This window comes from Carcharhinus amblyrhynchos, chromosome 26 (genome assembly GCF_965287045.1).
Source record: "Carcharhinus amblyrhynchos chromosome 26, sCarAmb.v2.hapA, whole genome shotgun sequence".
Taxonomy (NCBI): Eukaryota; Metazoa; Chordata; class Chondrichthyes; order Carcharhiniformes; family Carcharhinidae; genus Carcharhinus; species Carcharhinus amblyrhynchos.
In genome coordinates, this window is record NC_137349.1 from 14,487,990 (window position 1) to 14,515,962 (window position 27,973).

Consider the following 27,973-nt stretch of genomic DNA (forward strand, 5'->3'; position numbering starts at 1 on the left):
CCCTCAAGGGCCAAAGTAAAAAGCAAGAGAGAGGAAAAAGAGCAAAAGAATTAAAACAGTTTGAACTTGAAAAAGAAATGTGGCAGTTTAAATTGTGATTAAAAGCAGGGGAAACGGAAACTGAAAGAATAGCTATGGCAACACAAAAAGAAAATGAGAGAGAAATTGAACTTCAGAAACTGGAACTGAAGAACGAACATCAACTTAAAGTGGTAGAGGTCAAAGTTGGGAGTAGTGACGAGGACAGTGAGGAAGAGCGACAGTGTTGCAGCCAAAGGCATGGTGGAGATCTGTTTAAGTATGTTCAAGTGCCGCCAAGGTTTGATGAAAAAGATGTAAAAGTATTTTTCGTTTCATTTGAGAAGGTAGCTAAACAAATGAAAAGGCCACAGACCATGTGGGTATTATTGATTTAAGCAAAGTTGGTAGGTAGAACTAGCCAGGTGTTAGTGACACTATCAGAGAAGGTATCTAGGAATTATGATGAGGTGAAAATAGCCATCTTAAATGCCTATGAACTAGTGCCAGAAGCCTACAAATGTTTAGAAATCTAAGGAAGGAACCAGGTCAAATGTAAATAAAATTTGAAAGGATCTTACTAAGTAACTCTGACAGGTGGGTTACGGCTTTGAAAATAGACCAGACGTATGAAGCTCTGAGAGAAATGGTTATTTAGGAGGAATTTAAAAATTAACTTTCTGAAGTAGTGAGAGATCACTTGAAAGAGCAGAAGGTTAAAACTGCAAGGTTGGCAACAGAAATGGCAGATGATTACGAGCTAGTTCATAAAGTGTGGTTTTGACATCAATTTCAACCTGGGAGGGGTAGAAACTGGGGAAAAGAGAAATAATCAGGTGATAATAGAGATCTCATTGGAGATAGTAAAGACAATGTACTGCAGGTTAGAAAGGAAATGTGAGAGTGGGAAGAGAAATAAAAAGCTTCAAATGTATTCATTGTACTGAAGTTGGATACACAAAGTCACAGGATTGATGATTTAAGAAAAGCGGATGGGGTAAAACAGGATATGTCAGTGGAGTTTATTAAAATGGGGAAAAGAATAGTTTTCTATTAAATGACGTTATTGGAACATAGGAATTAGTAGCAGCGGTCAGCAAATTCAGCGTTTGAGCATTCAATCAGATCATGGCTCATTGCCCCATAAGAGGCAGCTTTTGTCTACATTTAATTTATCAATCCCTTTTAAAATTTTACATACCTCAATCAGATCCCCTCTTGTCCTTCTAAACTCCAACAAGTAAAGCTCAAACTGTTTAATCTCTCCTCATACATTTGGACACAACTTTCCAGATGTGGTGACATCAACACCCTATACAACTGCAGCAACACTTCTCCACTTTTATATTCCAGTTGCTTTGCAATCAATGCCAACATAAAATTTGCCTTTTTTAATTACATCCTGCGCCTACACACTGACCTTCTGCAATTCACGAACACAGACACCCAGACTCCTCTGCCTGGACTCATTTTGAAATTTCTTTCCATTTAGGTACTTCCATTCAGGCACTTTAATTAGTCTGTCTCCTGATTGCTTAGGTTGGTGACAAAAACGATTGACGAGGGAAGGGTTGTGGGTGTTGTCTACGTGGACTTCAGTAAAGCATTTGACAATCATGACAGGCTGGTACAAAAGATTAAATCTCACAGGATCAGGGGTGAGCTAGCTAGATGGATTCAGAACTGGCTTGGCCACAGAAGACAAAGGGTAACAGTGGAAGGGTGTTTTTCTGAATGGAGGTGCAGACTTGGGGGGGTGGGGGAGGTGCGAAGGGCCTGTCCCTGTGCTGCACTGTTCTTTGCACTAATATGCCTTTTTGTTTTCTGCCAGAATGGATAACCTCACATTTATTCTCATTAAACTCCGTCTGTCAAATTTTGGCTCATTCTTCTAACCTATCTATATCTGTCCGTAGAATCTCTATATTCTCTTCACTGCCTGCTTTCCCACCTTTTTTTTAATCATTCTCAAATTTTGTCATGTTCACTATATTCCTGCTCACAGATCACTTACATATAGATTGTAAATTCTAATATGAAAAGTGGGAATCAATATCAATTGGCTATAATGGATGTGTCTCCGAGGTTTCCAGAAGCAATTCCATAATGCAATATTACAGCTAAAAGGATTATAGAGGAGTTATTTAAATCTTTTACTAGGTATGGACTACCCACATAAATACAATCAAATCAAGGATCAAATTTTACATCAAAGTTATTCAAGGAAGTTACGGATACCCTAAGAGTAAAACTATTTAAATCAACTGCTTACCATCCACAATTGCAGGGAGCGGTGCCATCAAACTTTAAAGACCACATTGAGGGCCTATAATCAAAACTATCCCAAGGACTCTGATAAATAAATTTCATTTGTACTTTTTGCAATTAGGGATGCACCGAATGAATCGACTAAATTCAGTCTATTTGAATTTTTTTTTGGTGATGAGCTACGAGGACCACTTAAATTGATGAGTCAACATCTTAGACTACATTGTCGTACTGTGTGTCAAACTTTAGGGAAAGATTATCTAGACCTGGTGAGTTGGCTCGACAACGTTTTAACAGTGGCACAGCATGTGACGAGAAAAGAAGCAAATAAGAAATCAAAAATTTGTAGCTTTCCTCGTGGGGATAAAATATTAGTATTATTACCAGTGGTAGGTAAACCATTAAAAGCAAGGTTTAGTGGGTCTTATCAAATTGAAAGAAAATTGAGTGAGGTGAATTATTTGAAAAGAACACCAGACAGAAGGAAAACTCACAGTGTGTGTCTTGTTAATATGCTCAAGCAATATTTTAATAGGGGAGGAAAGCAGAAGCAGGATGTGTTAGTTGTTACAACTCAGAGTGAAGAAACAAATCCAGATGAATTTGACATTCTACCAATAAGATTGGATAATGAGGAAGTAATTAGAAATTATAATAAATTACTGATATATCTTCCAGAGGAAAATCAAAATGACCTAAAAGAGTTATTACAGTCACATGGAGATATATGGGGGAATAAACTAAGGAGTACTAAAGTAATTGTGCATGAGGTCAATGTAGAAAATTCAATTCCAATTAAGCAATATCCATGTAGATTTATCCATTCAATTTGTCACAGGTTCAGAAGGAAAAGCTGACATTCTGAGATGCAGCAGCTGAAAGTCTGGATGAAACACGTTGATGAAGTGATGGATAGTTACAAATCTCAATTAAGTGCGACTGGTTCACAAGGACACCCCAGTTCTGAACTTTCCACACGCCTGACGAAGGAACAGCATTTCCAAAAGCTTGTGGGTTTACTATCAAATAAACTGGTTGGACTTTAACCTGGTGTTGTGAGACTTCTTACTTATTTACTCCAGTCCAACACCGGCATCTCCACATCTGATCTCTGAGGACATTGTCAAAACTAATTTACAACCATGACAACAAGATTGAGCTCGGATTTGGAATCAAAGATGGATCAAAAATTGAAGAAGGCTTTTGAGAAGAAAGAGGAAGCAACTGAACAACAGCAGCATGTTAAGAAAAGAAGGAACAAAGAACTAAATTGCCGATGCTTTATCACCACTTTGATGAAAGAAGGGGGATTGTTCAGTGTTGGAGGAAAAGGACTGAATTGGATTAAACTAATGTTAAATTTGCATACTTTGATAAAATATATCTAGTTTGCAATGTACTAGTAGTGTGAAAGTGAATGTTTTGAAAATGAAGCCATCTTTGCATATTGATGGTTAATTTTCTATAGGGGAGATGTGATGATACTGTGCCTTTAAGAAATGCATTTGTGTCATGTTTCTTGTGAAGGAACTGTTAAGATTCAACTCTGCTTAATCAGTGCTGCTTTGTCTGCTCCAGGTAGCCCATCTGCTGAGAATGCAGATGAATAATTGCTCCTAGTTATTGGTGTGTTTGTCTTAATCTGAATTAATGCAATTTTGTTTATTTTAGGGTTGTCCTCTGAAATTTCAGAGTAGGAGTTTAATTAGGTTGCCTGACAAAAGTGCATCTTGTGCTAATAGGAAGAGCTAATCTTACAGAGAGAGAAAAAAACAGGCAGTTTCTGTTTGGAGCGGAAAGAGCAGGAGATGTTCTGGAGGATTGAGGACAGGCAGCCCATGTACCAGAACGTAAGTCTATTGTTTGCTAATTAATTTTTGAAGAGGAGTTTACATCTATGAAGAATATTGCATTCACTGGAACTAATGGAGATAGACTAACAGTTAAGAATTATATTTTGTCATGTTTAAATATTTCAATTGGTAAACGTTACACTAATTCTTTTTGATATAGTTAAACTGTATTAGATAAAGTTTTAATAAAATCTTCCCAGAGGGTCAAAAGAATCACTCCTGAAGTGAAAAACTTTATCCTTGCACTGATGCCGAAATGTAAACATAATTGGGGTCTAGTCTAACTTCATAGTATACCTTGGGGTTTCTGATCTGGTCCCTAACAAGAGACATAGTTCATTAGAGAAAGGAACAGCGCGTTAGAGGGAGGGACACACTGTGTTAGAGAGAGAGAGACGGAGCATTAGAGAGGGACACTGCATGAGAGAGAGGGACACATTGCAATAGAGAGAAAGAGAAGGTGTGATTTTATGGGCTGTTCACACCACGCTCCCATTGCAGTGAAGTCAGTGAATTTGGTGTACCAAATCTCTGACATTGTTGCAGCGGGATGCAAAAATCCTACTGGCATGAGCACCCACAACATTCTGGCCACGGTGTATTAGAGAGGGAGAGAGACAGACACTGTGTTAGAAAGAGTCCCAGTGGCTGTGATTCAGCAGCAGCACCAGCTGCAAGTGCAAATCACACTGAATCTCGTGAGGGGGATTTGTGCACACAAGATTTCAGAGTGTGATCTTCCAAACGCCCTACTCCCCAGATGCAATCATGTTGATGGCTTCGTTGGACGTGAACTTGATCAATCGCCAGTTTGTTGGGGGGGGGGCAGCGGTGGGTGGGTGGGTGGAGGGAGTGAGAGATCTCATTCTGCGCTAAGTGCAGGAAAATGGCTTCAGCGCACCTTTAGTGGTAGATATTATAGATGCAGACTCAATGCTTGAAAGGTCATTCTCTGCATTTTATGACTCTACAATCTCACTGGCACAAATCCCATTGTGGCAATTGCACAAGAGTTAGTGGCCATAATAGGATTCGTCCCCCATTGTATCTGTGCATTGGCCTTATAAGATGATGAATGGGATGGATAGGTTAGAGGTGGAGAGACTCTTCCCGCTCAGAAAGGACAGTAGGACTAGGGGGCACAGCCTCAAGATAAAGGGGGGGCGGTTTAGAATGGAGTTGAGGAGGAACTTCTTCACTCAAAGGGTGGTGAATCTCTGGAATTCTCTGCCCGTTGAAGTGGTGGAGGCTGCCTCGCTAAATAGTTTTAAGACGCGGGTTGGTGGGTTTTTGATAAGCGAGGGGATTAAGGGTTATGGGGAGAGGGCGGGAATGTGGAACTGAGCCACGACAGATCAGCCATGATCTTATTGAATGGCGGGGCAGGCTTGAAGGGCTAGATGGCCTACTCCTGCTCCTATTTCTTGTGTTCTTATCCACGCTTTCTGTTACACTACATATAACTCAACATTGTTGGTTAAACGTGACCTTCCTTTTTGATATCTGTGCTCTGACACTTTGTTCTCATTTCAGTTTCTGGGTGTCTTCCTATTATTTATTTTATTTCTTTCCTAACACTGACACTAGGCCAATTGGTCTATAGCTTCCAGGACTTGCTCTCCCTTTTTAGATGTAGGAATCACATTATCTCTCTCTGTCCCTCATTTTTCCATTGGATTTTTATGTATCTGAACAGTCAGGCTAGTGCAACCACTGTGCAAATGAGGCAGTCACTTAGAGTGACAAGATCAGTGGGGTGGGTGGCATAACCAGGCACCTGATACTGATATCAACATCACAGCAAAAATCTGAAGACTGAATTGTGAAACCTGATATCAATTTGACTTTATCATTAATATGGGATACTTTAACAGAGTGTGCAGGGAGGGGACACTGTGATCAGAAAGCGTAGGAGCTGATGATGATCCTGGTAATAGTTCCTTGTTTTAATAAGCTGCATCAATTCATTTGAACTAGGAGATGTGTCTTTTTATAAATTTAATTAGTTTATGAACTCTCTCCCCCCCTTTCTATTTTAAATGACTTTAATCGTTTTTGATCTTTATCTAATGTCACCTGCACAATGTTAATTTCCCTGGTAATTATCCAGACAAAGTCATTGCTGACAATTTGCTGTCAATATCCGTGAGTGTATCATGTGTGTCCCTCACTGGGTCCAAACCCCGATCTTTTGTTATTGCTCCGTCTGTAGAAGACTTAATTTTGTAGTTTCTCCTTACATTCCTAATTTTTGACTTCTTTCCTAACTTACATATTGTTACGATCCCAGCTGATATCACTACTTGAACAAGGACTGCTATTTTTGGCATGGTGGCACTGTAGTTGGGGCAGCACGATGGCACAGCTGTTAGCTCTGCTGCCTCACAGTGCCAGGGATCCGAGTTCGATTCCTGGCTTGGATCACTGTCTGTGCGGAATCTGCATGTCCTTCCTGTGTCTGCATGGGTTTCCTCCGGGTGCTCCGGTTTCCTCCCAAAGTCTGAAAGACGTGCTGGTTAGATGGATTGACCCGAACAGGCGCCGGAGTGTGGCGATTAGGGGAATTTCACTGTAACTTCGTTGCAGTGTTAATGTAAGCCTTACTTGTGAACTAATAAATAAACTTTTAGAAAATGCTGGAAAATCTCAGTGGGTCTGGTAGCGTCTGTAAGAAGAGGTTTGGAGTCCAGATACCCTTCTGTTACAGCTGGAATGTTTCTGTCCTTTTCTCTCCTGCCAGGTGCTGCAGATGTTTCTGATGTTGATTTGCAGCTGGATGTGGGACAGTCACAACCTCAGGAAAAGGAAGAGAAGGAATTAATGTGACCCAGAGAGTAAGACTACTCTAGGGGTCACAGTGGGGGTCACTTAGGGTCATGTGAGGTCATAGACGGGCCAGTTATGAAGCCGATTGAGATTTTTGCTGGAAATCCGGGTCCCGGCTCTGCCAGCATCAAAGATGGCGCCGGCCACGTGTTTCCGGGTGAAGTAATCACGCTGCGCCGGTTCCCAGTTGATGACGTTAGCGTGTGTTATGGCGGCGGTGGCGGGTCTCACTTCTCTCGGTCTCCAGCCCTGGATCGCGGAGCAGGCGGAGCAGCTCGGAATCCGGCAGCCCAGCCCCGTACAGCAGAACTGTATCCCGGCTATCCTGCGAGGTGAGAGACCGGGACCCCTCCACTCCCCTGTGAATCCGGTGTCTGGTTCCTTGTCCTTTGTCCCATGACCCTGGTACCTGGCTCCTTGCCCTGTGACCCGTGACCCCGGTACCTGACTCCGTGTCCTTTGACCTATGACCTCGGCACCTGGCTCCTTGTCCTTTGACCTGTGACCCTGGTTCCTTGTCCTTTGACCTGTGACTCTGGTACCTGGTTCCTTGTCTTTCGACCTGTGACCCCCGTACTTGGCTCCTTGTCCTCTGACCTCAGTACCTAGCTCCTTGTCCTTTCATCCATGGCCCTGGTACCTGACTTCTTGCCCTGTGACCTGTGTGCCCAGTACGTAAGAACATAAGAAATAGGAGCAGGAGTAGGCCATCTAGCCCCTCGAGCCTGCCCCGCCATTCAATAAGATCATGGCTGACCTGTCGTGGCTCAGTTCCACATTCCCGCCCTCTCCCCATAACCCTTAATCCCCTTGCCTATCAAAAACCTATCAACCCGCGTCTTAAAAATATTGAGCGAGGCAGCCTCCACCACTTCAACGGGCAGAGAATTCCAGAGATTCACCGCCCTTTGAGTGAAGAAGTTCCTCCTCAACTCCTTTCTAAACCACCCCCCCTTTATCCTGAGGCTGTGCCCTCTAGTCCTACTGTCCTTTCTGAGCGGGAAGAACCACTCCATCTCTATCCCATCCATCGCATTCAACATCTTGTATGTCTCAATGAGATCTCCCCTCATTCTTTTAAACTCTAACGAGTACAAGCCTAGTTTATTCAGCCTCTCCTCATAGCTCAACTCCGGTATCAGCCTAGTAAACCTCCTCTGCACTCCCTCCAAGGCCAAAATATCCTTGTGTAAGTACGGCGCCCAAAACTGCACACAGTGCTCCAGCTGCGGCCTCACCAATGCCCTATACAGCCGCAGCAAGACCTCCCTACTTTTATATTCAATCCCCCTCGCTATGAAGGCCAGCATCCCATTCGCCTTCCTGACCACCTGCTGCACCTGCAGGCTGGGTTTTTGCGACTCATGCACAAGGACCCCGAGGTCCCTCTGCACCGTCGCCTGCTGCAGTTTTTCGCCACGTAAGTAATAGTCTTTCCTACCATTATTCCTACCAAAGTGGACCACCTCGCACTTGCCAACATTAAATTCCATTTGCCATTTCCTGGCCCATTCGCCTAGCCTATCTAGATCCTTCTGCAGATTCTCCACACCCTCCGCGCAATTTGCCGTTCCCCCAACCTTGGTGTCATCAGCAAATTTCGACACCATACACTCGGTTCCCTCCTCCAGATCATCTATATAAATGGTGAATAGCTGAGGCCCCAGCACCGACCCCTGGGGCACTCCACTAGTCACCAACCGCCAATCCGAATAACACCCATTGACCCCTACTCTCTGCCTCCTATTTGACAGCCAATCCTCTATCCACGCTAACACCCTACCCCCAACTCCATGCCCCCTGACCTTCTGCAATAATCTCTTGTGAGGCACCTTGTCAAACGCCTTCTGAAAATCAAGAAAGACCACATCCACCAGCTCTCCTCTGTCCACCGCCCTAGACACATCCTCATAGAACTCCAATAAGTTTGTCAGACACGACTTCCCCTTAACGAAACCGTGCTGCGTTTGGTCTACCAAACAATTCTCCTCAAGATGCCTCACTATTTTCTCCTTGATCACGGATTCTAACATTCCTTTTTATGTATTTATAAAAACTTTTGCTATCCTTTTTTATATTAAGCGCTAGCCCAGCTTCATAGTTTATCCTACCCTTCTTTATCAATTTCTTTGTTGACATTTAAACCTCTCCCAATCCTCCTCTCGCCCACTACTCTGAGCTACTCTAAACGCATCCGCTTTTAATTTAACACTTCCCTTCACCTCCTTCGTTATCCACAGCTGATTACCTCTTCTCCTCCAATCCTTTTTAACCATCGGAATAAATTTCTGCTGAGCACCAAGAAAGATCTCCTTAAAGATCCTCCACTGTTCCTCAGCAGACCTACCTTCCAACGCACTCCCCCAATCAACATTCGCCAATTCCTCTCTCATCCTACCATACTCCCCTCTGTTCAAACAAAGGACACATGTCCAGGAGCCCACTTTCCTAATTCCATGTCCTTTGACCTGTGACCCAGGTACCTGACTCCTTGTCCTTTGACCCGTGACCCTGCGACCTGGCTCCTTGTCTTTTGACCTGTGACCCTGATACCTGGCTCCTTGTCCTGTGACTCCTGGTACCTGGCTTCTCGTCCTGTGACCCGTGACCCTGGTACCTAGTTCCTTGTCCTGTGACCACGGTACCTGGCTCCTTGTCATTTGACCTGTGAGGCGGTTTAGAACGGAGTTGAGGAGGAACTTCTTCACTCAAAGGGTGGTGAATCTCTGGAATTCTCTGCCCGTTGAAGTGGTGGAGGCTGCCTCGCTAAATATTTTTAAGAAGCGGGTTGATGGGTTTTTGATAAGAGAAGGGATTGAGGGTTATGGGGAGAGGGCGGGAAAGTGGAACTGAGCCACGACAGATCAGCCATGATCTTATTGAATGGCGGGGCAGGCTCGAAGGGCTAGATGGCCTACTCCTGCTCCTATTTCTTATGTTCTTATGTTCTTATCCTGGTGCCTGACTTCTTGTCCTTTGACCTGTGACCCCAGTACCTTGTTATTTGCCCCCGACCCATTTTCTTCATTCAGAAAGTTGATTTGTGTTTTCTCTCCCAGGACAGGACTGTTTGGGTTGCGCCAAAACTGGAAGCGGCAAAACAGCGGCCTTTGTTCTCCCCATTCTTCAGAAACTGTCGGAAGATCCGTATGGAATATTCTGCTTGGTGCTGGCGCCAACCAGGTGACAACTTTGATCAGATTATGAATTGTCGTTGGAATCGTTTGCAGTGGGACTCGGAAAGTCCTGAATCCCCTTCACCCCAGTAACCCCATAAAGAGAAATTAGAAAGTGTGCCTCTTTTTCAGATAGAAAGTTGGCTGAGGGTTGATGATACCTTCCATTTAACTGAAGCTTCTCTGCATGATTATTCCTTTCACCACTTACCCTGTCAAGATTTGTCACCCTGGTTCTTATACCTGCAACCATAGAATCTCTACGATGTAGAAGGAGGCCATTCAGCCCATTGGATCTGCAGCAACTCTGATAGACTTTTACCCAGGCCCTCTTCCCCCACCACATCCCCATAACCCCACACATTCACTATGGCTAATCCATCTTACCTGCATTTCTTTGGACTGTGGGAGGAAACTGCAGCACCTGAAGGAAATCCACGGGGAGAACATGCAAACTCCACACAGACAGTCACCCAAGGCTTTAACTATGCTGGTCGCTTTGCTGAGGCAGCGGGAGGTGTAGACAGAGTCAATGGATTGGAGGCTGGTTTGCGTGATTGATTGGGCTACATTCACAACCTTTTGTAGTCCCTTGTGGTCTTGGGCAGAGCAGGAGCCATACCAAGCTGTGAAACAACCAGAAAGAATGCTTTCTATGGTGCATCTGTAAAAGTTGGTGAGAGTCATGGCTGACACAACAAATTTCCTTAATCTTCTGAGAAAGTAGAAATGTTGGTGGGCTTTCTTAACTATAGTGTCAGAATGGGTGGGGTGATGGGATGGTGCAGGACATGTTGTTGATGATCTGGACACCTAAAAACTTGAAACTCTTGACCCTTTGGTGGACGATGAGTCTGGGAAAGGATGTGTAGATAGTTTGAGTCATGTTGAGATCAAAAAGGAGGAGATATTGGGGTTCTTGAGAAAAATTAAGGTAGACAAATCCCCAGGGCCTGATGGGATATAGCCCAGAATACTGAGAGAGCAAAGGAGGAAATTGCTGAGCCTTGAGAGAAATCTTTATAACCTCACTGGCCACAGGGAAGGTCAGTGAAAAGTCTGACAACACCAGGTTTTAGTCCAACCTATTTATTTGATAATATACTCACAAGCTTTCGGGGTTAGCCCCTTCGTCAGGTGAATGGAGAGTTCTGGCCTCAGACAGAGCATATAAAGCACAGACAGTTTAGAGATTACTGATTAGAATGCGAATCCTTACACCTAACCTGCTGTTCAAAACCTGAAGTGGCTGATAATGTGAGTGGAAGGAGCACTGATCACAGTTTAAAGAGATGTGTATTGTCTCCAGACAGTACAGTAAGTGAGGTTTTGCAAACCCAGGCAAGTCACGGGGGTTACAGATAGTGCGACACGAACCCAAGATCCCTGTTGAGACCGTCCTCATGTGTGCAGAACTTGGCTATCAGTCTCTGTTCAGCGACTCTGCGCTGTCGTGTGTCGTGAAGGCCGCCTTGGAGAATGCTTACCCGAAGGTCAGAGGCTGAATGCCCGTGACCACTGAAGTGTTCGCCAACAGGAAGGGAACAGTCTTGCCTGGTGACTGTCGAGCGACGTTCATTCATCCGTTGTCGTAGCGTCTGCATGGTCTCCCCAATGTACCATGCTTCGGGACATCCTTTCTTGCAACGTATCAGGTAGACAATGTTGGCCGAGTTGCAAGAGTATTTACCATGTACCTGGTGGATGGTATTCTCACGTGTGATGATGGTATCCATGTCGATGATCCGGCATGTCTTGCAGAGGTTGCTGTGGCAGGGTTGTGTGGTATTGTGGCCACTGTTCTCCTGAAGGCTGGGTAGTTTGCTGCGAACAATGGTCTGTTTGAGGTTGTGTGGTTGTCTGAAAGCAAGAAGTGGGGGTGTGGGGATAGCCCTGGCGAGATGTTCGTCTTCATCAATGATATGTTGAAGACTCCGGAGAAGATGTCATAGCTTCTCCGCTCCGGGGAAGTACTGGACGACGAAGGGTACTCTGTCCACTGTGTCCTGTGTTAGCCTTCTGAGGAGATCGGTGCGGTTTTTCGCTGTGGCGCATCGGAATTGCCGATCTATGAGTCGAGCACCATATCCTGTTCTTATGAGGGCATCTTTCAGGGTCTGGAGGTGTCTGTCACGATCCTCCTCATCTGAGCAAATCCTGTGTATACGGAGGGCTTGTCCATAGGGAATGGCTTCTTTAACATGTTTAGGGTGGAAACTGGAGAAGTGGAGCATTGAGAGATTGTCTGTGAGGTGCTGAGGTGACCGTCCTTAATGGAGATGCATGTGTCCAAGAATGCAACTGATTCTGGGGAATAGTCCATGGTGAGTCTGATGGTGGGGTGGAATTTGTTGATATCATCATATAGTTGTTTCAGTGATTGTTCACAGAACAGAATCTTCAACCGATGCTGTACACTAGATACATCGATGACATTTTCTTCCTTTGGCCTCATGGTGAACAATCACTGAAACAACTCCAGTTTCCACCCTAAACATGTTAAAGAAGCCATTCCCTATGGACAAGCCCTCCGTATACACAGGATTTGCTCAGATGAGGAGGATCGTGACAGACACCTCCAGACCCTGAAAGATGCCCTCATAAGAACAGGGTATGGTGCTCGACTCATAGATCGGCAGTTCCGATGCACCACAGCGAAAAACCGCACCGATCTCCTCAGAAGGCAAACACGGGACACAGTGGACAGAGTACCCTTCGTCGTCCAGTACTTCCCCGGAGCGGAGAAGCTACGACATCTTCTCCGGAGTCTTCAACATATCATTGATGAAGACGAACATCTCGCCAGGGCTATCCCCACACCCCCACTTCTTGCTTTCAGACAACCACACAACCTCAAACAGACCATTGTTCGCAGCAAACTACCCAGCCTTCAGGAGAACAGTGGCCACAATACCACACAACCCTGCCACAGCAACCTCTGCAAGACATGCCGGATCATTGACATGGATACCATCATCACACGTGAGAATACCATCCACCAGGTACATGGTAAATACTCTTGCAACTCGGCCAACATTGTCTACCTGATACGTTGCAAGAAAGGATGTCCCGAAGCATGGTACATTGGGGAGACCATGCAGACGCTACGACAACGGATGAATGAACGTCGCTCGACAGTCACCAGGCAAGACTGTTCCCTTCCTGTTGGCGAACACTTCAGTGGTCACGGGCATTCAGCCTCTGACCTTCAGGTAAGCATTCTCCAAGGCGGCCTTCACGACACACGACAGCGCAGAGTCGCTGAACAGAGACTGATAGCCAAGTTCTGCATACATGAGGACGGTCTCAACAGGGATCTTGGGTTCGTGTCGCACTATCTGTAACCCCCGTGACTTGCCTGGGTTTGCAAAACCTCACTTACTGTACTGTCTGGAGACAATACACATCTCTTTAAACTGTGATCAGTGCTCCTTCCACTCACATTATCAGCCACTTCAGGTCTTGAACAGCAGGTTAGGTGTAAGGATTCGCATTCTAATCAGTAATCTCTAAACTGTCTGTGCTTTATATGCTCTGTCTGAGGCCAGAACTCTCCATTCACCTGACGAAGGGGCTAACCCCGAAAGCTTGTGAGTATATTATCAAATAAATAGGTTGGACTAAAACCTGGTGTTGTCAGACTTTTCACTGTGTTTACGCCAGTCCGACGCCGGCATACCCACACAGGGAAGGTCTCAGAGGATTGGACAATAGCCAGTGTTGTTCCTTTGTTTATGAAGGCTAGCAAGAATAATCCAGGTAATTACAGGCCGGTGAGCCTTACATCTGTGGTGAGGAAATTATTGCAGAGGATTCTTCGAGATAGGATTTATTCCCACTTGGAAATACATGGATGTACTAGTGAGAGGCAACATGATTTTGTGAAGGGGAGGTCGTGTCTTACGAACTCGATCAAGTTTGTGGAGGAAGTGATGAAGATGATGTTAGCGTGGATAGAGGATTGACTGTTAAATAGGAGGCAGAGAGTAGGTGTCAATGGGTGCTATTTGGATTGGCGGTTGGTGACTAGTGGAGTGCCCCAGGGATCGGTGCTGGGGCCTCAGCTATCTACCATTTATATAGATGATCTGGAGGAGGGAGCTGAGTGTAGGGTGTCGAAATTTGCTGATGACACAAAGTTAAGTGGAAAAGCAAATTGTGTGGAGGGTGTAGAAAGTCTGCAGAGGGATCTAGATAGGCTAAGCGAGTGGGCGAGGACCTGGCAGATGGAATACAATGTTGGCAAGTGTGAGGTTATCCACTTTGGTAGGAATAATAGGAGGGACTACTATTTAAGGGCGAAAAGCTGCAGCATGCTACGGTGCAGAGGGACCCGGGGGTCCTTGTGCATGCGTCGCAAAAACCTAGTCTGCAGGTGATCAAGAAGGCGAATGGGATGCTGGCCTTTATAGCGAGGGGGATAGAATATAGCAGGGAGGTCTTGCTGCAACTGTATAGGGTACTGGTGAGGCCGCAGCTGGAGTACTGTGTGCAGTTTTGGTCGCTGCATTTGCGCAAGGATATTTTGGCCTTGGAGGGAGTGCGGAGGAGGTTCACTAGGCTGGTACTGGAGTTGAGGGGGTTGAACTATGAAGAGAGGCTGAATAGACTGGGCTTGTACTCGTTGGAGTTTAGAAGGATGAGGGGGGATCTTACTGAAATGTATTAGATGATGAAGGGGATAGATAGGGTAGAGGCTGAGAGGTTTTTCCCGCTCAGAAAGGACAGCAGGACTAGAGGACACAGCCTCAAGATAAGGGGGGGGTGCAGTTTAGAACGGAGTTGAGGAGGAACTTCTTCACTCAAAGGGTGGTGAATCTCTGGAATTCTCTGCCCGTTGAAGTGGTGGAGGCTACCTCGCTAAATATATTTAAGACGCGGGTAGATAGGTTTTTGGTAGTCAAGGGGATTAAGGGTTATGGGGAGAAAGCGGGAAAGTGGAACTGAGCCACTTAAGATCAGCCATGATCTTATTGAATGGCGGGGCAGGCTCGAGGGGCTAGATGGCCTACTCCTGCTCCTATTTCTTATGTTCTTATGATTGATGAGGGTAGGGCAGTGGATGTTGTCTACATGGACTTCAGTAAGTCCTTTGACAAGGTCTGTCATGGCAGACTGGTGCAGAAGGTGAAGTTGCATGGGATCAGAGGTGAGCTGCCAAGGTGGATACAAAACTGGCTCGGTCAAAGAGGACAGAGGGTAGCAGTGGAAGGGTGCGTTTCTGAATGGAGGGCTGTGACAAGTGGGGTTCCTCAGGGATCAGTGCTGGGACTTTTGCTGTTTCTAATACATATAAATGATTTGGAGGAAAATGTAACAGGATCGATTAGTAAGTTTGCGAACGACACTGAGGTTGGTAGATTAGCAGGTAGTGATGAGGTCCGACAGGATATAGCAGGATATAGATCGGTTGGAGACTTGGGCGGAGAGATGGCAGATAGAGTTTAATCCGGACAAATGTGAGGTAATGCATTTTGGAAGGTCTAATACAGATAGGAAATATACAGTAAATGGCAGAACCCTTGAGAGTTAAGGCAAAGGGATCTGGGTGTACAGGTACACAGGTCACTGAAAGTGGCAACGTAGGTGGAGAAGGTAGTCAAGAAGGCTTGCTTGCCTTCATCAGCCAGGCATTGAATTTAAAAATTGGCAAGTCATGTTGCAGCTTTACAGAACCTTAGTTAGGCCGCACTTTGAATATAGTGTTGAATTCTAGTCACTGCACTACCAGAAGGATGTGGAGGCTTTGGAGAGGTACAGAAAATATTTACTAGGATGTTGCCTGGTATGGAGGACATTAGCTATGAGAAGAGATTGGAGAAACTTGGTTTGTTCTCATTGGAACTTCAGAGGTTGAGGGGTGACCTGATAGAAGTCTACAAGATTATGAGGAGCATGGAAAGACTGGATAGTCAGAAGTCTTTTCCCAGGGTGGAAGAGGTACTCGGGGGCATAGATTTAAGGTGTGAGGGGCAAAGTTTAAAGAAGATGTGCGAGGGAAGTTTTTTACACAGAGTGGTGGGTGCCTAGAAATCATTGCAGGGGGAGGTAGTGGAAGCAGATACAATAGTGACTTTTAAGGGGTGTCTTGACAAGTACATGAATAGGATGGGAATAGGGGGATATGGTCCCCGGAAGGATAGGGGGTTTAGTTCAGTTGGGCATGTTGGTGCAGGCTTGGAGGACTGAAGCCCTGTTCCTGTGCTGTAATTTTCTTTGCTCTTTGTTCTAAAACATTGTCTGACATCATGTAGTGTGATCTAAGGCTGTTTGCCATGTTGTTCCTATACTGAATCTGCCAGGCTGTTTAACCGTTGCTGTGCATCATGTTGTGTTGTTATAAAGACACCAATCATTCACTTTATGGATTTGTTTATTAAGACAGGGCACTTGAGAACATATATACATGGACAGAAAGTGTGAAGCCACCAACAGCAGAGCTGTGTGTGCTGCGCTCTGCTCACAGGCCAAAGTAAAACTGAGACTGGATCACTTGACACTCCTCCCTTCTGTGATAACATGCTGTTACCCCTTAAAGGCAGATGAAAAGATTGAGAATGAGCGGGAAATCAAACTGAGCTTGAACTAAGATGTCTTTGTGATTTTCTCAGGGAGTTGGCTTATCAGATTGCGGAACAATTCCGAGTCCTGGGGAAGCCTATAGGTTTGAGAGATTGTGTGATTGTCGGTGGAATGAGTAAGTACATGTCAGAGATTTTCTCTCATCTTTTGATGCCTTTTTCCTGATTCAGTTTATTCTCTGAACATTTCCCTCCTACAGACATGCTTCCACAGGCTCTAGAACTTTCCAGGAAACCTCACATTGTCATAGCAACCCCAGGACGGTTAGCTGACCACATACAGAGCAGCAATACCTTCAGCCTGAAAAAAATCAAGTTTCTGGTAGGATTGAGTCTGGGAACAATCGATTTCTCTTGTGTTAGAAATGGGAGGCTGTGCTGATTTTCCACCAACTCCACTTCCTCATTGGGGGCAGGGACTGGAGAAGGGGTTGGTGACAGGGGGAGGGTCTTGGGTCTGGTGCAGGGGGCAGTGGGAGGGAGTCTGGTGGGGTGGGATTGGCGACCAAGGAGGGGAGAGTCTGAGGGATGCGGGGGAGGGGTTGGCGGGGCAGGGGTCAGCAAATTTCCTGCCACAAATTGGAGCATCAGGTTCAGTGACAGTTGGGGGGTCCCCTTCTGGCAGAATGAATGTTGTACAAGTGGTTATATAAATCCAAATCTCATTTAATCCCGCTGTCCTGCTGTCTCCCCATAGCCCTGTGTCAATCCCTAAACTAATCCCACTGCCCTCTCTCTCCGTAGCCCTGTATCAATCCCCAAACTGATCCCACTAATCCTGTGTCAATCCTCAAACTAACCCTACTGTCCTGCTCTCTCCCCATAGTCCTGTGTCAATCCCTAAACTAATCCCACTGCCCTCTCTCCGTAGCCCTGTATTAATCCCATTGCCCTGCTCTCTCCCCATAGCCCTGTGTCAATCCCAAACCAATCTCCAGCATCTTTCAGTCCGTAGCCTGCTGTTTGTATATTAATTTTTCCAATAACAGGTATAATGCTTCCTGTGGCAGGATATGGTTTGTATTAATAACAGTCAGTGTAAACTTGCCTTAATCTGTCTCATTGTCACAATTTTAAATTGAAGACATTACACCCAGAGACAGTCTTTCTCATTCACTGCATCAAAACCCTTCATGATTTAAACAAGATATGGTTAATTTTCCTTTGCTTGCACCTGTCTCACCTCATCAAAGAACAAAGAAAGTTACAGCACAGGAACAGGCCCTTCGGCCCTCCAAGCCTGCAGTGACCATGCTGCCTGACTGAACTAAAACCCCCTACCCTTCCGGGGACCGTATCTCTCTATTCCCATCCTATTCACGTACTTATCAAAACGCATCTTAAAAGTCACTACCATATCCGCTTCCTCTACCTCCCCTGGCAGTGAGTTCCAGGCACCCACTTAAAAAAAAACTGCTTTGTACATCTCTTTTAAACCTTGCCCCTCGCACCTTAAACCTGTGCCCCCTAGTAATTGACTCTGACACCCTGGGAAAAAGCTTCTGACTATCCACTCCATCCATGTCCTGTCCACCATTCTGGATATAACTGACCCAACCATGTAATGAACCCAGGAGCAACACTGCACATTGTCTCTCCGTAGCCATTCCTCTTGCACTGCATTAAGGTGTCAGGATTGCTCCCAAGGATGGCTCTGGCTGGAAGTTCCTTCCAGTTGTGTTGCAGGACATTACACATTGCTGCTGGTCTAACTCCTGTTTACCCATTAACATGACAGTCTTTTGTGGTTAACATTTTCCCTTTGACCTAGGTGTTGGATGAAGCTGATAGGCTGTTGGATCAAGGCTGCACAGATTTCTCACAGGATCTGGAAGTGATCATGGAGGCCATTCCAGCCCAAAGGCAAACGCTTCTGTTTAGTGCTACCCTCACTGACAAGTTAAAGGAGCTGCAAAAGATCGCCATGAACAAGCCTTTCTTCTGGGAATTGAAGACTGAGTAATTAAAAATGCGACACGGGTTTATGTACAGAGCAAAGCTCCCCCTACACTGTCCCCAGTAAACACTCCCAGGACAGCGACAGCACGGCGTTAGATATAGTATAAAGCCCCCTCTACACTGTCCCCCATCAAACACTCCCAGAACAGCTATTGCACGGGGTTAGATACAGAGTAAAGCTCCCTCTAGGCTGTCCCCATCAAACACTCCCAGGGCAAGTACAGCACAGTGTTAGATACAGAGTAAAGCTCCCTCTACTCTGTCCAGTGAAATGAGTGCAATGTACGTTCATTCCAGTGATGAGGTATTTCCCTTGTTAAACTTTCTGGTCTGAATAATGTGCAATATTTGTGAAAACGATGATCAGCTGTGGCAAGTTGGTCTTATGGGAGGATAGGCTGTATAGAAAGCATTTGCACTGAATTGCTCTGTCTGTCTCTCTGTAGAGTTCGTACAGTAGCCGAATTGGATCAGCGATACCTCCTGGTTCCTGAGCAAGTGAAGGACGCTTTCCTTGTGCACATGATTCAGAAGTTTCAAGATGAACATGAGGATTGGTCCATTATCATTTTCACAAAAACATGCAAGTAGGTTCCAAGGCCAAAATATCCTTGCGTAAGTACGGCGCCCAAAACTGCACACAGTACTCCAGCTGTGGCCTCACTAATGCCCTAGTGCAGAGGAGGTTTACTAGGCTGATGCCGGAGTTGAGGGGGTTGAGCTATGAGGAGAGGCTGAATAAACTAGGCTTGTACTCGTTAGAGTTTAGAAGAATGAGGGGAGATCTCATTGAGACGTATAAGATGATGAATGGGATGGATAGGATAGAGGTGGAGAGACTTCCCGCTCAGAAAGGACAGTAGGACTAGGGGGCACAGCCTCAAGATAAAGGGGGGAGCGGTTTAGAACGGAGTTGAGGAAGAACTTCTTCACTCAAAGCGTGGTGAACCTCTGGAATTCTCTGCCCGTTGAAGTGGTGGAGGCTGCCTCGCTAAATATTTTTAAGACTATTTCTTATGTTCTTATGAGTGCAGTGAGAGAGCGTTAAATGTGTTTGTGTACCTGAGTATATTCCTGTATGAGAGACGGTGGTCCTGAATGGGAGAATGTGTGTGTGTGATTCTAACTTTATGCTTTGCAGAATGTGCCAGGTTCTCAACATGATGCTGCGGAGATTTAACTTCCCTTGTGGCGCCCTGCACTCTATGATGAAGCAGGTGAGTGTTTCTCAGTCCAGAATCACATCTACATCCAATTTTATCAAAAGTTCAGATTAATACTAAAATTGCTGACCTGGATTTAAGTATTTTAAACAACTTGCATTTTCTATAAATAACTATACCTGAGACCTTACAATTCTGCCTCGGGGAAGGGGGTTATTGAATTTTGCGATGGGCATCTAACACTCCCAAGATAGGTGCAGCACAGGGTTAGATACAGAGTAAAGCTCCCTCTACATTGTCCCCATCAAACACTCCCAGGACAGGTACAGCACGGGATTAAATACAGAGTAAAGCTCTGGGTGGGTGCAGGCTGTTCTGATTGAGTTTTTTTTTCTCTACAGAAGCAGAGGTTTTCCACACTCTCCCAGTTTAAGTCGAGCATTTTCAAGATCCTCGTGGCTACAGACGTCGCTTCTCGGTATTGATTAAAAGGCCTGAGGTCATTGGGGAAGTGGGTGGTGGTGGGAAGTGCCTCTGGAGGCAATGCTGCACTGTTGACAAATCCTTAACTCTGACCTTTTCTTCGCAGTGGTCTGGATATTCCCACCGTCCATGTTGTCATCAACCATAACACACCTGGACTGCCGAAAATCTACATCCATCGAGTTGGCCGCACTGCCCGAGCAGGTAGTTGGGGAGGGGGGAGCGGTGTTCCAGATCTTCTTTTCTTCTGCCCTCTGGCCTGTGATTAAATGATTTTAATCATTCTGTTTTTATAGGTCGCCAAGGCATCTCTATCACTCTTGTTACTCAGTATGACATTCATCTAGTTCATGCGATTGAAGAGGAAACAAGTGAGTATTATCTGGAGGGTTAGGAGGGGGAGCTGTGTGCAAAGCCGGGTGGGGTGGGATGGGGCAGGGCCATGTGTGCGGGAGGTGCAGTTTGCAGGTTTGTGTTAGTGAAAAAGTTGCAGACTTTTCAGATTTGATGGTTTCACAATTTAGATCTTAATTTCCTCAACAGAGCTCAAACTGAAAGAGTTTCCTGTGGATGAGGAGAACGTGCTGAAGATTCTCACACACGTGAAAGTGACTCGACGCGAGTGTGAGATTGTAAGTAGCTGATATTGGTCACACTCCTGGTTCAGGTTTTATTGTAGAGATATGGAGTGATTCCCCCTCCCCCTCCTGGTCTGGGAGCCTGCAGTCTCAGGTCTGTGAGAAGGCAGGTGGGCAGTTTTCCCACTCCGCATGTGCTCTACAATTTAAGCCGATGGGAATTTTGGCAGCATTGATAATGAATGTGTTTCTCTTTAATCCCAGGAACTGGAGTCGACTGACTTTGATGAAAAGAAGGAAATTAACAAAAAGAAGGATATGATTCTGGAAGGAAAGGTACATGGGGAACATAATTTAGCTCTTGCTGTCAACCGCATACTGAAAGATCACTAATAAACAGAGTCTATCTTTTTCTCTGATTAGGAAATGGAATAAAACAATTTTTAATATGTGTGTCCTGCCAACACCAAATGTCAGTATGCACATGTACAGAGATCTATTGTCATCATTCCAGCATGCCTGTATCAGTCTGTGTACATGCAACCTTTACCTGTTAATGTCCACATGGCATCAGATGGACTGCAAACTTCAAAATTTTGTATTATCCTTATCCCCTCCCTTAGCAAATGCTATCAGGGAATCCCAGTGTTGCTTATGTCATAGCTATTATCATCAAACACATGCCAGCACGTGCTTTTCTGATGACAGACTGCAGTTTTCAGTGATATCCAATGGTTTACTATCACTGCTTGTTCCTGGCCAATATTTACTTTTTACAATCTAACTGGCTTTGTGGATTCTGGTTCCAAGCAGCTGTGATTCATTTCCGCATCTTCTTCTTATCCATGATACAGAGTGCAGTGTTTCACCGTTATGGTTGAGTAAAAATGATTACAGTTTCATTTAAAGTACTCTACCATCTTGCTGAGATGGTTTCAGCAGTGCCATCATTGGTCCTGGCTGTTGTCTACTCAAGCAATTAAAATGATGCTTCAGAGCAATGGGCTCGCAGCTTGGGGGCAGGAAATTCAGCTGTAAAATATTCTTGTAGGAAGTGAGAATTACTGGCAGGATCATCCCTAACTGCCCCTAAGTAAGGGGGAAGTAAACTCCACACCCAACTCTCCCTCCCCCACTCCTGCCAGCTGGTTTCGTTGATGTCAATTCTGTTCTTTTATCTGTTTAAAGGATCCAGAAATGGAGTTAAAGAGAAGAAAGGAGCTGTCAAAACTAAAGGAGGAGAAGCAGAGATTTAAGCAGAGAATCCAAGAGACCCAGGAGAGAGAGGCAGCATCTCGGCTGAAACACAAACTGCTGAAGAAGGAAAGGAGACGGCAGAGGGCACTAGGGAAACTAAAGTGAAGAATCCCTGGATAAGGATCTGCTACCATTTTGTGATGTTTATGTCCAGCCTTTCCATTTAAAAGTCATTTTATTACATTGTCCTATTTTCAGTGTCATATTAAATATCAGTTGTACAGACAATATTTATTTGAGCACTTTTCCCTCATATGGTCTTTAGAGCCAGGAATAATTATTCTCAGACTTGCAGAACATAGTAAAAGTTCTAAGAAATTTCTTACTTGCTGTGTTGAACCAAGTCATTGAGTTTAATTAATTCAAGGTTCTGATGGGATGTTCCCCTTGAGGGGAATCTAGAACAAGGGCAGAGTTTCAAAGTAAGGCGGTCTCTCATGTAAGACAGCTGAGGAATTTCTCCTGAAGTTCTTTAAGTCTTTGGAATTTTTTTCCTCAGTGAGACTGGGTCATTGAATATATTGAAGGTGGGGTTAGATTTTTGATAAGAATGGGAGACAGGCAGTAAAGTGAAATTAAGGCTGACTGGATAGCAGAGCAGATTTAAAGGATATACTCTTGCTCCGTGGGCTCCAGATGCTGGGGGAAAATGAATCTCACTGCATCATTTGTATTTATCACATTATAAGGAAGTGGGTCACTTGATATTCCAGTATTAACAAGGAACATAAAACTCACTGCATTACTTAATGATGGGGTAGTTAACCCCTGTGTATCTCACTTCACCTACAGTACAGATCACAAAGATAGCTCCATAAAGCCCATTGTTATGAAGTGACAGTGGCTACCCAAGAGATAAACAGCTAAGTTGTGTTTGGACTCTTACACATCTCTCACTAATTGCAGTGCAGGCATCAGGGGCTTATCATTAATAATCTATTACATGTTCTCTCCAAACTTACTGAAATTAATGTTTTTATTCAGCTAGTGAATGAGGAACTCAAAATCCATTTTATTCATTTGTGGGACATGGGTGTCACAGGCTGGCCATCCTAGTTGCCCTTGAGAAGGTGGTGGTGAGCTGCCTTCTTGAATCATTGCTTCACCTGAAAGGAGTATTTAGACCCTGGGATGGTGAGCAGCAAGGAGGTAAAGGGGCAAGTGTTGCACCTTCTATGATTGCATGGTAAGGTGCCATAGGCAGGTGAGATGTTGGGGTGATGGAGAGCACAATCCCTGCAGAACGCTAACGGGGAGTGAGGGGAAGATACATGTTGAGTGGTGGCAGCGTCTTGGAGTTGGTGGCAATGACAGAGCATGATCCTTTGAATGCAGAGGCTGGTGTGGTGAAAAGTGAGGACGAGGGGAAGACTAGAAACATTGGCTCTATTCTCTCCACAGATGCCGTCATACCTGTTGAGGGATTAATCAAGAATCCACAAAGTTTTGTTAAAGGGAGGTCACGTCTGACCAACTTCATTGAATTTTTCAAAGAGGTGGCTATGTGTAGATGAAGACAGTGCATTTGAGTGTCTTTGGACAAGGTCCCACATGGGAGACACAGAAATTAAGAACCCATGGGATCCAAGGAAATTTAGCAAATTGGATCTAGAATTGGCTGAGTGACAGAAAGCAGAGGGTGATGATTGAATGTTGCTCGTAGTGGAAGATTATGTCCAGTGGGGTCCCACAGAGATCAGTGTTCAGGGCCTTTTCTGATTGTGGTTTATATAAATGAACGCAGAAGGTTTTAATCAGTAAAGGGTTGACCAATATGTTTGCTAATGATACAAAAGTTGGTAGGGTAGTAAATAGTGAGACTACAGGAGGACATAATTGAACTGGTCATTGGCAAGGGAATTCAGTCCGGATAAGTGAGCTGATGCACTTGGACAGGACAAAGACGACAAGAGAATACATGATGAATAACAGAACCTGGGAAGCAGCAAGTGTGCACGTACACTGCTCCCTTAAGGTAGCAGGACAGGTGGAAAAAGTGGCTAAGACATATGGTTTACTTGACTTTACTAGCTGAGGTGCAATGTTCAAGAGCAAGGAGGTTATGCAGAAACTGTACAAACCGTTGGTTAGGCCACAGCTTCAGTATTGTGTGCTGTTCTGGAATCCACATTATAGGAGGCACGGGACAGCTGGAAAGGGTTCAGAGGGCATTTACCAGGATGTTACCTGGCTTGGAGAGTTTTAGTTAAGAGATTGGCTAGACTAGAGTTGTTTTCCTTTGAGTAGAGGAGACTGACGGGGGAGGGGGGTCATGATTGACATGTATAAGACTGAGGGGCACAGATAATCAGGAAGAAACTTTTCCCTTTGTGGAACGATCAATGATGTGGGGAATAAATTTAAGGGGCAGGAGGCCTAGGATCATAGAATCCCTCTTGTGCAGAAACAGGCTATTTGGCCCATTGAGCCTGTACTGACCACCCAGGCCTTATTCTCGTAAGCCCACATACTTGCTCTGCTAATCCTCCTGACATGCGTCAATTTATCATGGCCAATCAACCTAACCCGCACGTCTCTGGACTGTGGGAAGAAACTGGAGCACCCAGAGGAAACCCACGCAAGGCAGCAGTGCTAACTGTGCCACCCTTAGGGAATGTGAGGAAAAACCCTTTCACCCAGAGGTTGAGGAGAGTCTAGAACTCAGTGCCTGAAAGGGTGGTGGAGGCAGAGACTCAATGTTTAAGTAGTAGTTAGATGTGCACTTGCGATTTCATGCACACAAGGCTATGAACCAAATGCTGGGAAATTGAATTTGAATAATTGGGTGGTTTGTCTTTGACCGGAGCAGACGCGATGGGCTGAAGGGCTTTTTCTGTGCTGTGGACCTCTATGTCTAAATGGAGCAGAAACTCCAATCACATTAAAAAAACTACAGTTTCTTCAAATATTTCCTTATGAAACTAAACATTCAACCTGAAAAATACTGGGGGAACTGCAGGCTGGAATCTGATTGGAGATTAAAGAACCATTTTCCTTATGAAACAAATTAAAAATTGATGTCAATATTTATGCAGCACTAATTTTATTAATGGTTGGTGTTACAGGCAAATAGAAATAAAACAATCAGACAGATTTGGAAAAACATTTTCCACCGAACAGATGCAGAACCAGCACCAAGATCGTCATGGATTTAAAATCAGAACCTCTTCTTCCTGCTACACAAAGTAAAACAAAGCACAAAGCAGGGAAGGCGGGGGTGATGAATGAAGGTGATAGCCAATGAATTGTATCTTTTACAGAGGGCTCACAGCTGAATAGAATGAACTACCATAAACAAATGCAACTATGAACTTTTAACAATTCTGCCAGGAAGCCAAAACAAAAAAAAAAATCAATAAAGGAGAAGCCCCTTCGGCCAGAGCCTGTGCCCTAAAACATCTCGCCACTTGACAGGAGGGTCTACAGTGTTCACACCCATTCCACATCCACAGCAGCTGCCTGTCAGACTGCTGGTCAAGAGGCCATTGCATGGAGGGAGCAGAGCTGCCCAATACCATACACATTACGTACAGCCATTATACAAACAGGCTAACCCAGTGCTCCTCAGCCTAGCTTTCAAATCAATATGGTTGCTACCACAGAACTAATGGGATCAACGGTTAGCAAAAGAGGGTAGGGCAGTGAAGGGGTGAGGCTAAGGGAGGAATAAGCATCACTGCCCGTGCATCTGTTGTGTCTTCAGCAGATCAAAGTCCACTCAAAATCAGATTTAAAAGTCAGGCAATGGTAGGAAGCCTGTGGTCATATTCACCTTGTGCACAAATCCTTTTGTTGATAACACTGAATTCCTGGACAGCTGTATGGGTTCTGCAATATTCTGTCCAGTGCAACACACTTGGGGTTAGTTGCCAGTCCAATTAGAAACTGTGCTTCTGTGTTGCAGCCTAAATCTGGGATTCATGTGGAAAAAGGCAGATTTTGTAGACCAGAGATGGCCAATTTCCTCTGCACAGCAGGAACTAGGCGAGTGTGACATACAGTATTACAGACAGAATCTTTTCTACACTCAAATCTAATGGTATTAGTATAAAACCCCAGCCTTTATTATTGACTGTTCATGACTGGAGCCCTGAACGTCACATAAGGGTGAAAGAGACAATTGTCTAGGCTCTCTTAACTCTTTGCTTCTTGTTAGTGGTGAAAAGTAATTCACTTTCCAAAACAGCTTGGGTTCAAAGTTTTGTTAGTTTGAGGGATGGAGCAGAGGCCAATAGGAATCACCGACAGGCTTTACACAAGTGCTTGTACTGGCATCAATACATTCACAAAAGGTTTTCTAAATGTACGTTCAAAATAATTCAGTAATTAATGCAAACAACACTAAATTAACAAAACAGGTTAAACTCGGTACTTTAAAAGCTTCCACTATCCAATTTCAGGTTAACCTGCCACCAAGTGATTTGTTGCGATGTTCAGTAGACAAGAATTAAACAGCCACCCAGACAATTCTCAATGTGTTCCTACTGAGTCAAACCCAGCACCTTGCTTCCACGTGGAAGACATTCTTCCAGCCCTCCTGCCACTGGGTACTTCACTAAAGCTCTCAATGTCAATGTAAACAACAGCTTACCTAACAGAGAGCGAATGCTGCAGCCACTCTCCCCGCCTCCCCGATTCATTGCAGTGGGCCCGAAGCAGGGGCCCTGCTGCAATCCCTTTCTGATCTCTTCACTCTCAGACAGCTAGAAACTAAAACAAACTATTTAGAAGCAGATCGTTCCAGACACAGAACATGAGGAAAAATCCCTGGTAGCTGATTATGGTAGGTTTAAAAACGTCTTCCATGGACTAAGCAGTCCTGGTTTGACTGATTGCTTTCCTGAGGAGCAGTGGCCAACTTCAGCTTCTCCTGTCGTTCTGTGCATCGCTAATAAAAATCTAAAACTTGCAAAAAGAAAACTCTGAGGAGCAGAATTCTCCCACCGCCCAGTGCTGGAATCTGACGGACAGTCCACAGTTAACCCTTCACAAACCCCAACTCGGAACACGCATTAAAACCAGTTACTGCAGAAGGTTTGAGAAAGCAACATGAAACGATAGCACTGGGCAGAAAAGCCTGAATCGAGATCAACTCACGACTTTGAAGTGAATGAAGGGGATGGAGGCACAAGGCAGCTCTGTGTCAACTGGGTTTTGCCAGAAATTAATCTTTGCTTCTCGACGGTCTAACTGCTGAAATTTACAGTTTAATCGCTAATTGTAGCGTCCAGAGCACAACTGAGAGATAACATTCCCTTTTATTCCCAAAACCAAGAAGGTCTCCCACGGTCTCCAGGAACGAGTGGTCCGGATGTAGCAGGTAACTGTTAGTTTAGCACGAGCCCCTCCTCTCTCCCTTGTTTGACGAGCTGGGAGCAGGGTCTCAGCAGCTGGTGGTATTCTTTCCAAGGGCGAGTTGCGTGGTAACAGCAATAGAGTTTAGTAGATGTGTGAGACCAGGCCTGGCCCGGCTGACAAGGCGCACAAGTGCCCTCTATTTCTTCGTTCCTCCAGTCAATCTCCTCGTCTCAATCTGCTAGCAGTGGTCTTTCTCTCTCCTCCTCCTCCTCTCCCTTTTCTCTTCTCTTCCTCCTGTTGGGTTGGTTTTTCTCTCTCCTGTTGCTCTCTCACAGTTGATGCCTCGGTAGTCGCAGTGGAAACAGGTATCCATTTTTGTTTTTATTCCCCAGATTGAATTACTGTTGAACTAAGCTTGGCTCAAGCCTAGCTCTCCTCTCCTTAACCTGGACAGACAAGGTGGCATGTCAAATATCTAGCAATATACCAGCTGTTCTCCCCATACCCAACTTT

At 44.9% G+C, this 27,973-nt stretch overlaps 2 protein-coding genes across 5 annotated transcripts in view; one reads left to right on the forward strand and one right to left on the reverse strand.

The window, feature by feature from the left end:
• The first annotated feature begins 7,155 nt into the window (after window positions 1-7,155).
• On the forward strand, window positions 7,156-22,448 carry ddx49 (DEAD (Asp-Glu-Ala-Asp) box polypeptide 49). The gene is made up of 13 exons (XM_080212938.1): window positions 7,156-7,297; window positions 10,025-10,148; window positions 16,753-16,838; window positions 16,923-17,044; window positions 18,494-18,681; window positions 19,128-19,268; window positions 19,823-19,898; window positions 20,246-20,322; window positions 20,434-20,531; window positions 20,624-20,698; window positions 20,871-20,959; window positions 21,170-21,241; window positions 22,094-22,448. Exons 1-13 carry the CDS (start codon window positions 7,156-7,158, stop codon window positions 22,265-22,267), a joined length of 1,464 nt encoding a protein of 487 aa, XP_080069064.1. The 3' UTR covers window positions 22,268-22,448.
• Window positions 22,449-25,188: 2,740 nt separating this feature from the next.
• The window catches only part of upf1 (UPF1 RNA helicase and ATPase), an 86,880-nt gene continuing 84,095 nt past the window's right edge, over window positions 25,189-27,973 (reverse strand). For all 4 annotated transcript variants that reach the window (XM_080213146.1, XM_080213145.1, XM_080213144.1 and 1 more), the window contains exon 24: window positions 25,189-27,906. The gene's annotated coding sequence lies outside the window, so the exon portion shown is untranslated. The remainder of the gene's footprint in view (window positions 27,907-27,973) is intronic.

Excerpts from the sequence above, each read along its gene's own strand:
- ddx49 (XM_080212938.1), top strand. The coding sequence starts at position 7,156 with ATGACGTTAGCGTGTGTTATGGCGGCGGTGGCGGGTCTCACTTCTCTC. Across the intron at positions 16,839-16,922 it reads TGTGATTGTCGGTGGAATGA|ACATGCTTCCACAGGCTCTA; the intron begins GTAAGTACATGT and ends TCCCTCCTACAG. Across the intron at positions 20,323-20,433 it reads GCTACAGACGTCGCTTCTCG|TGGTCTGGATATTCCCACCG; the intron begins GTATTGATTAAA and ends TTTTCTTCGCAG.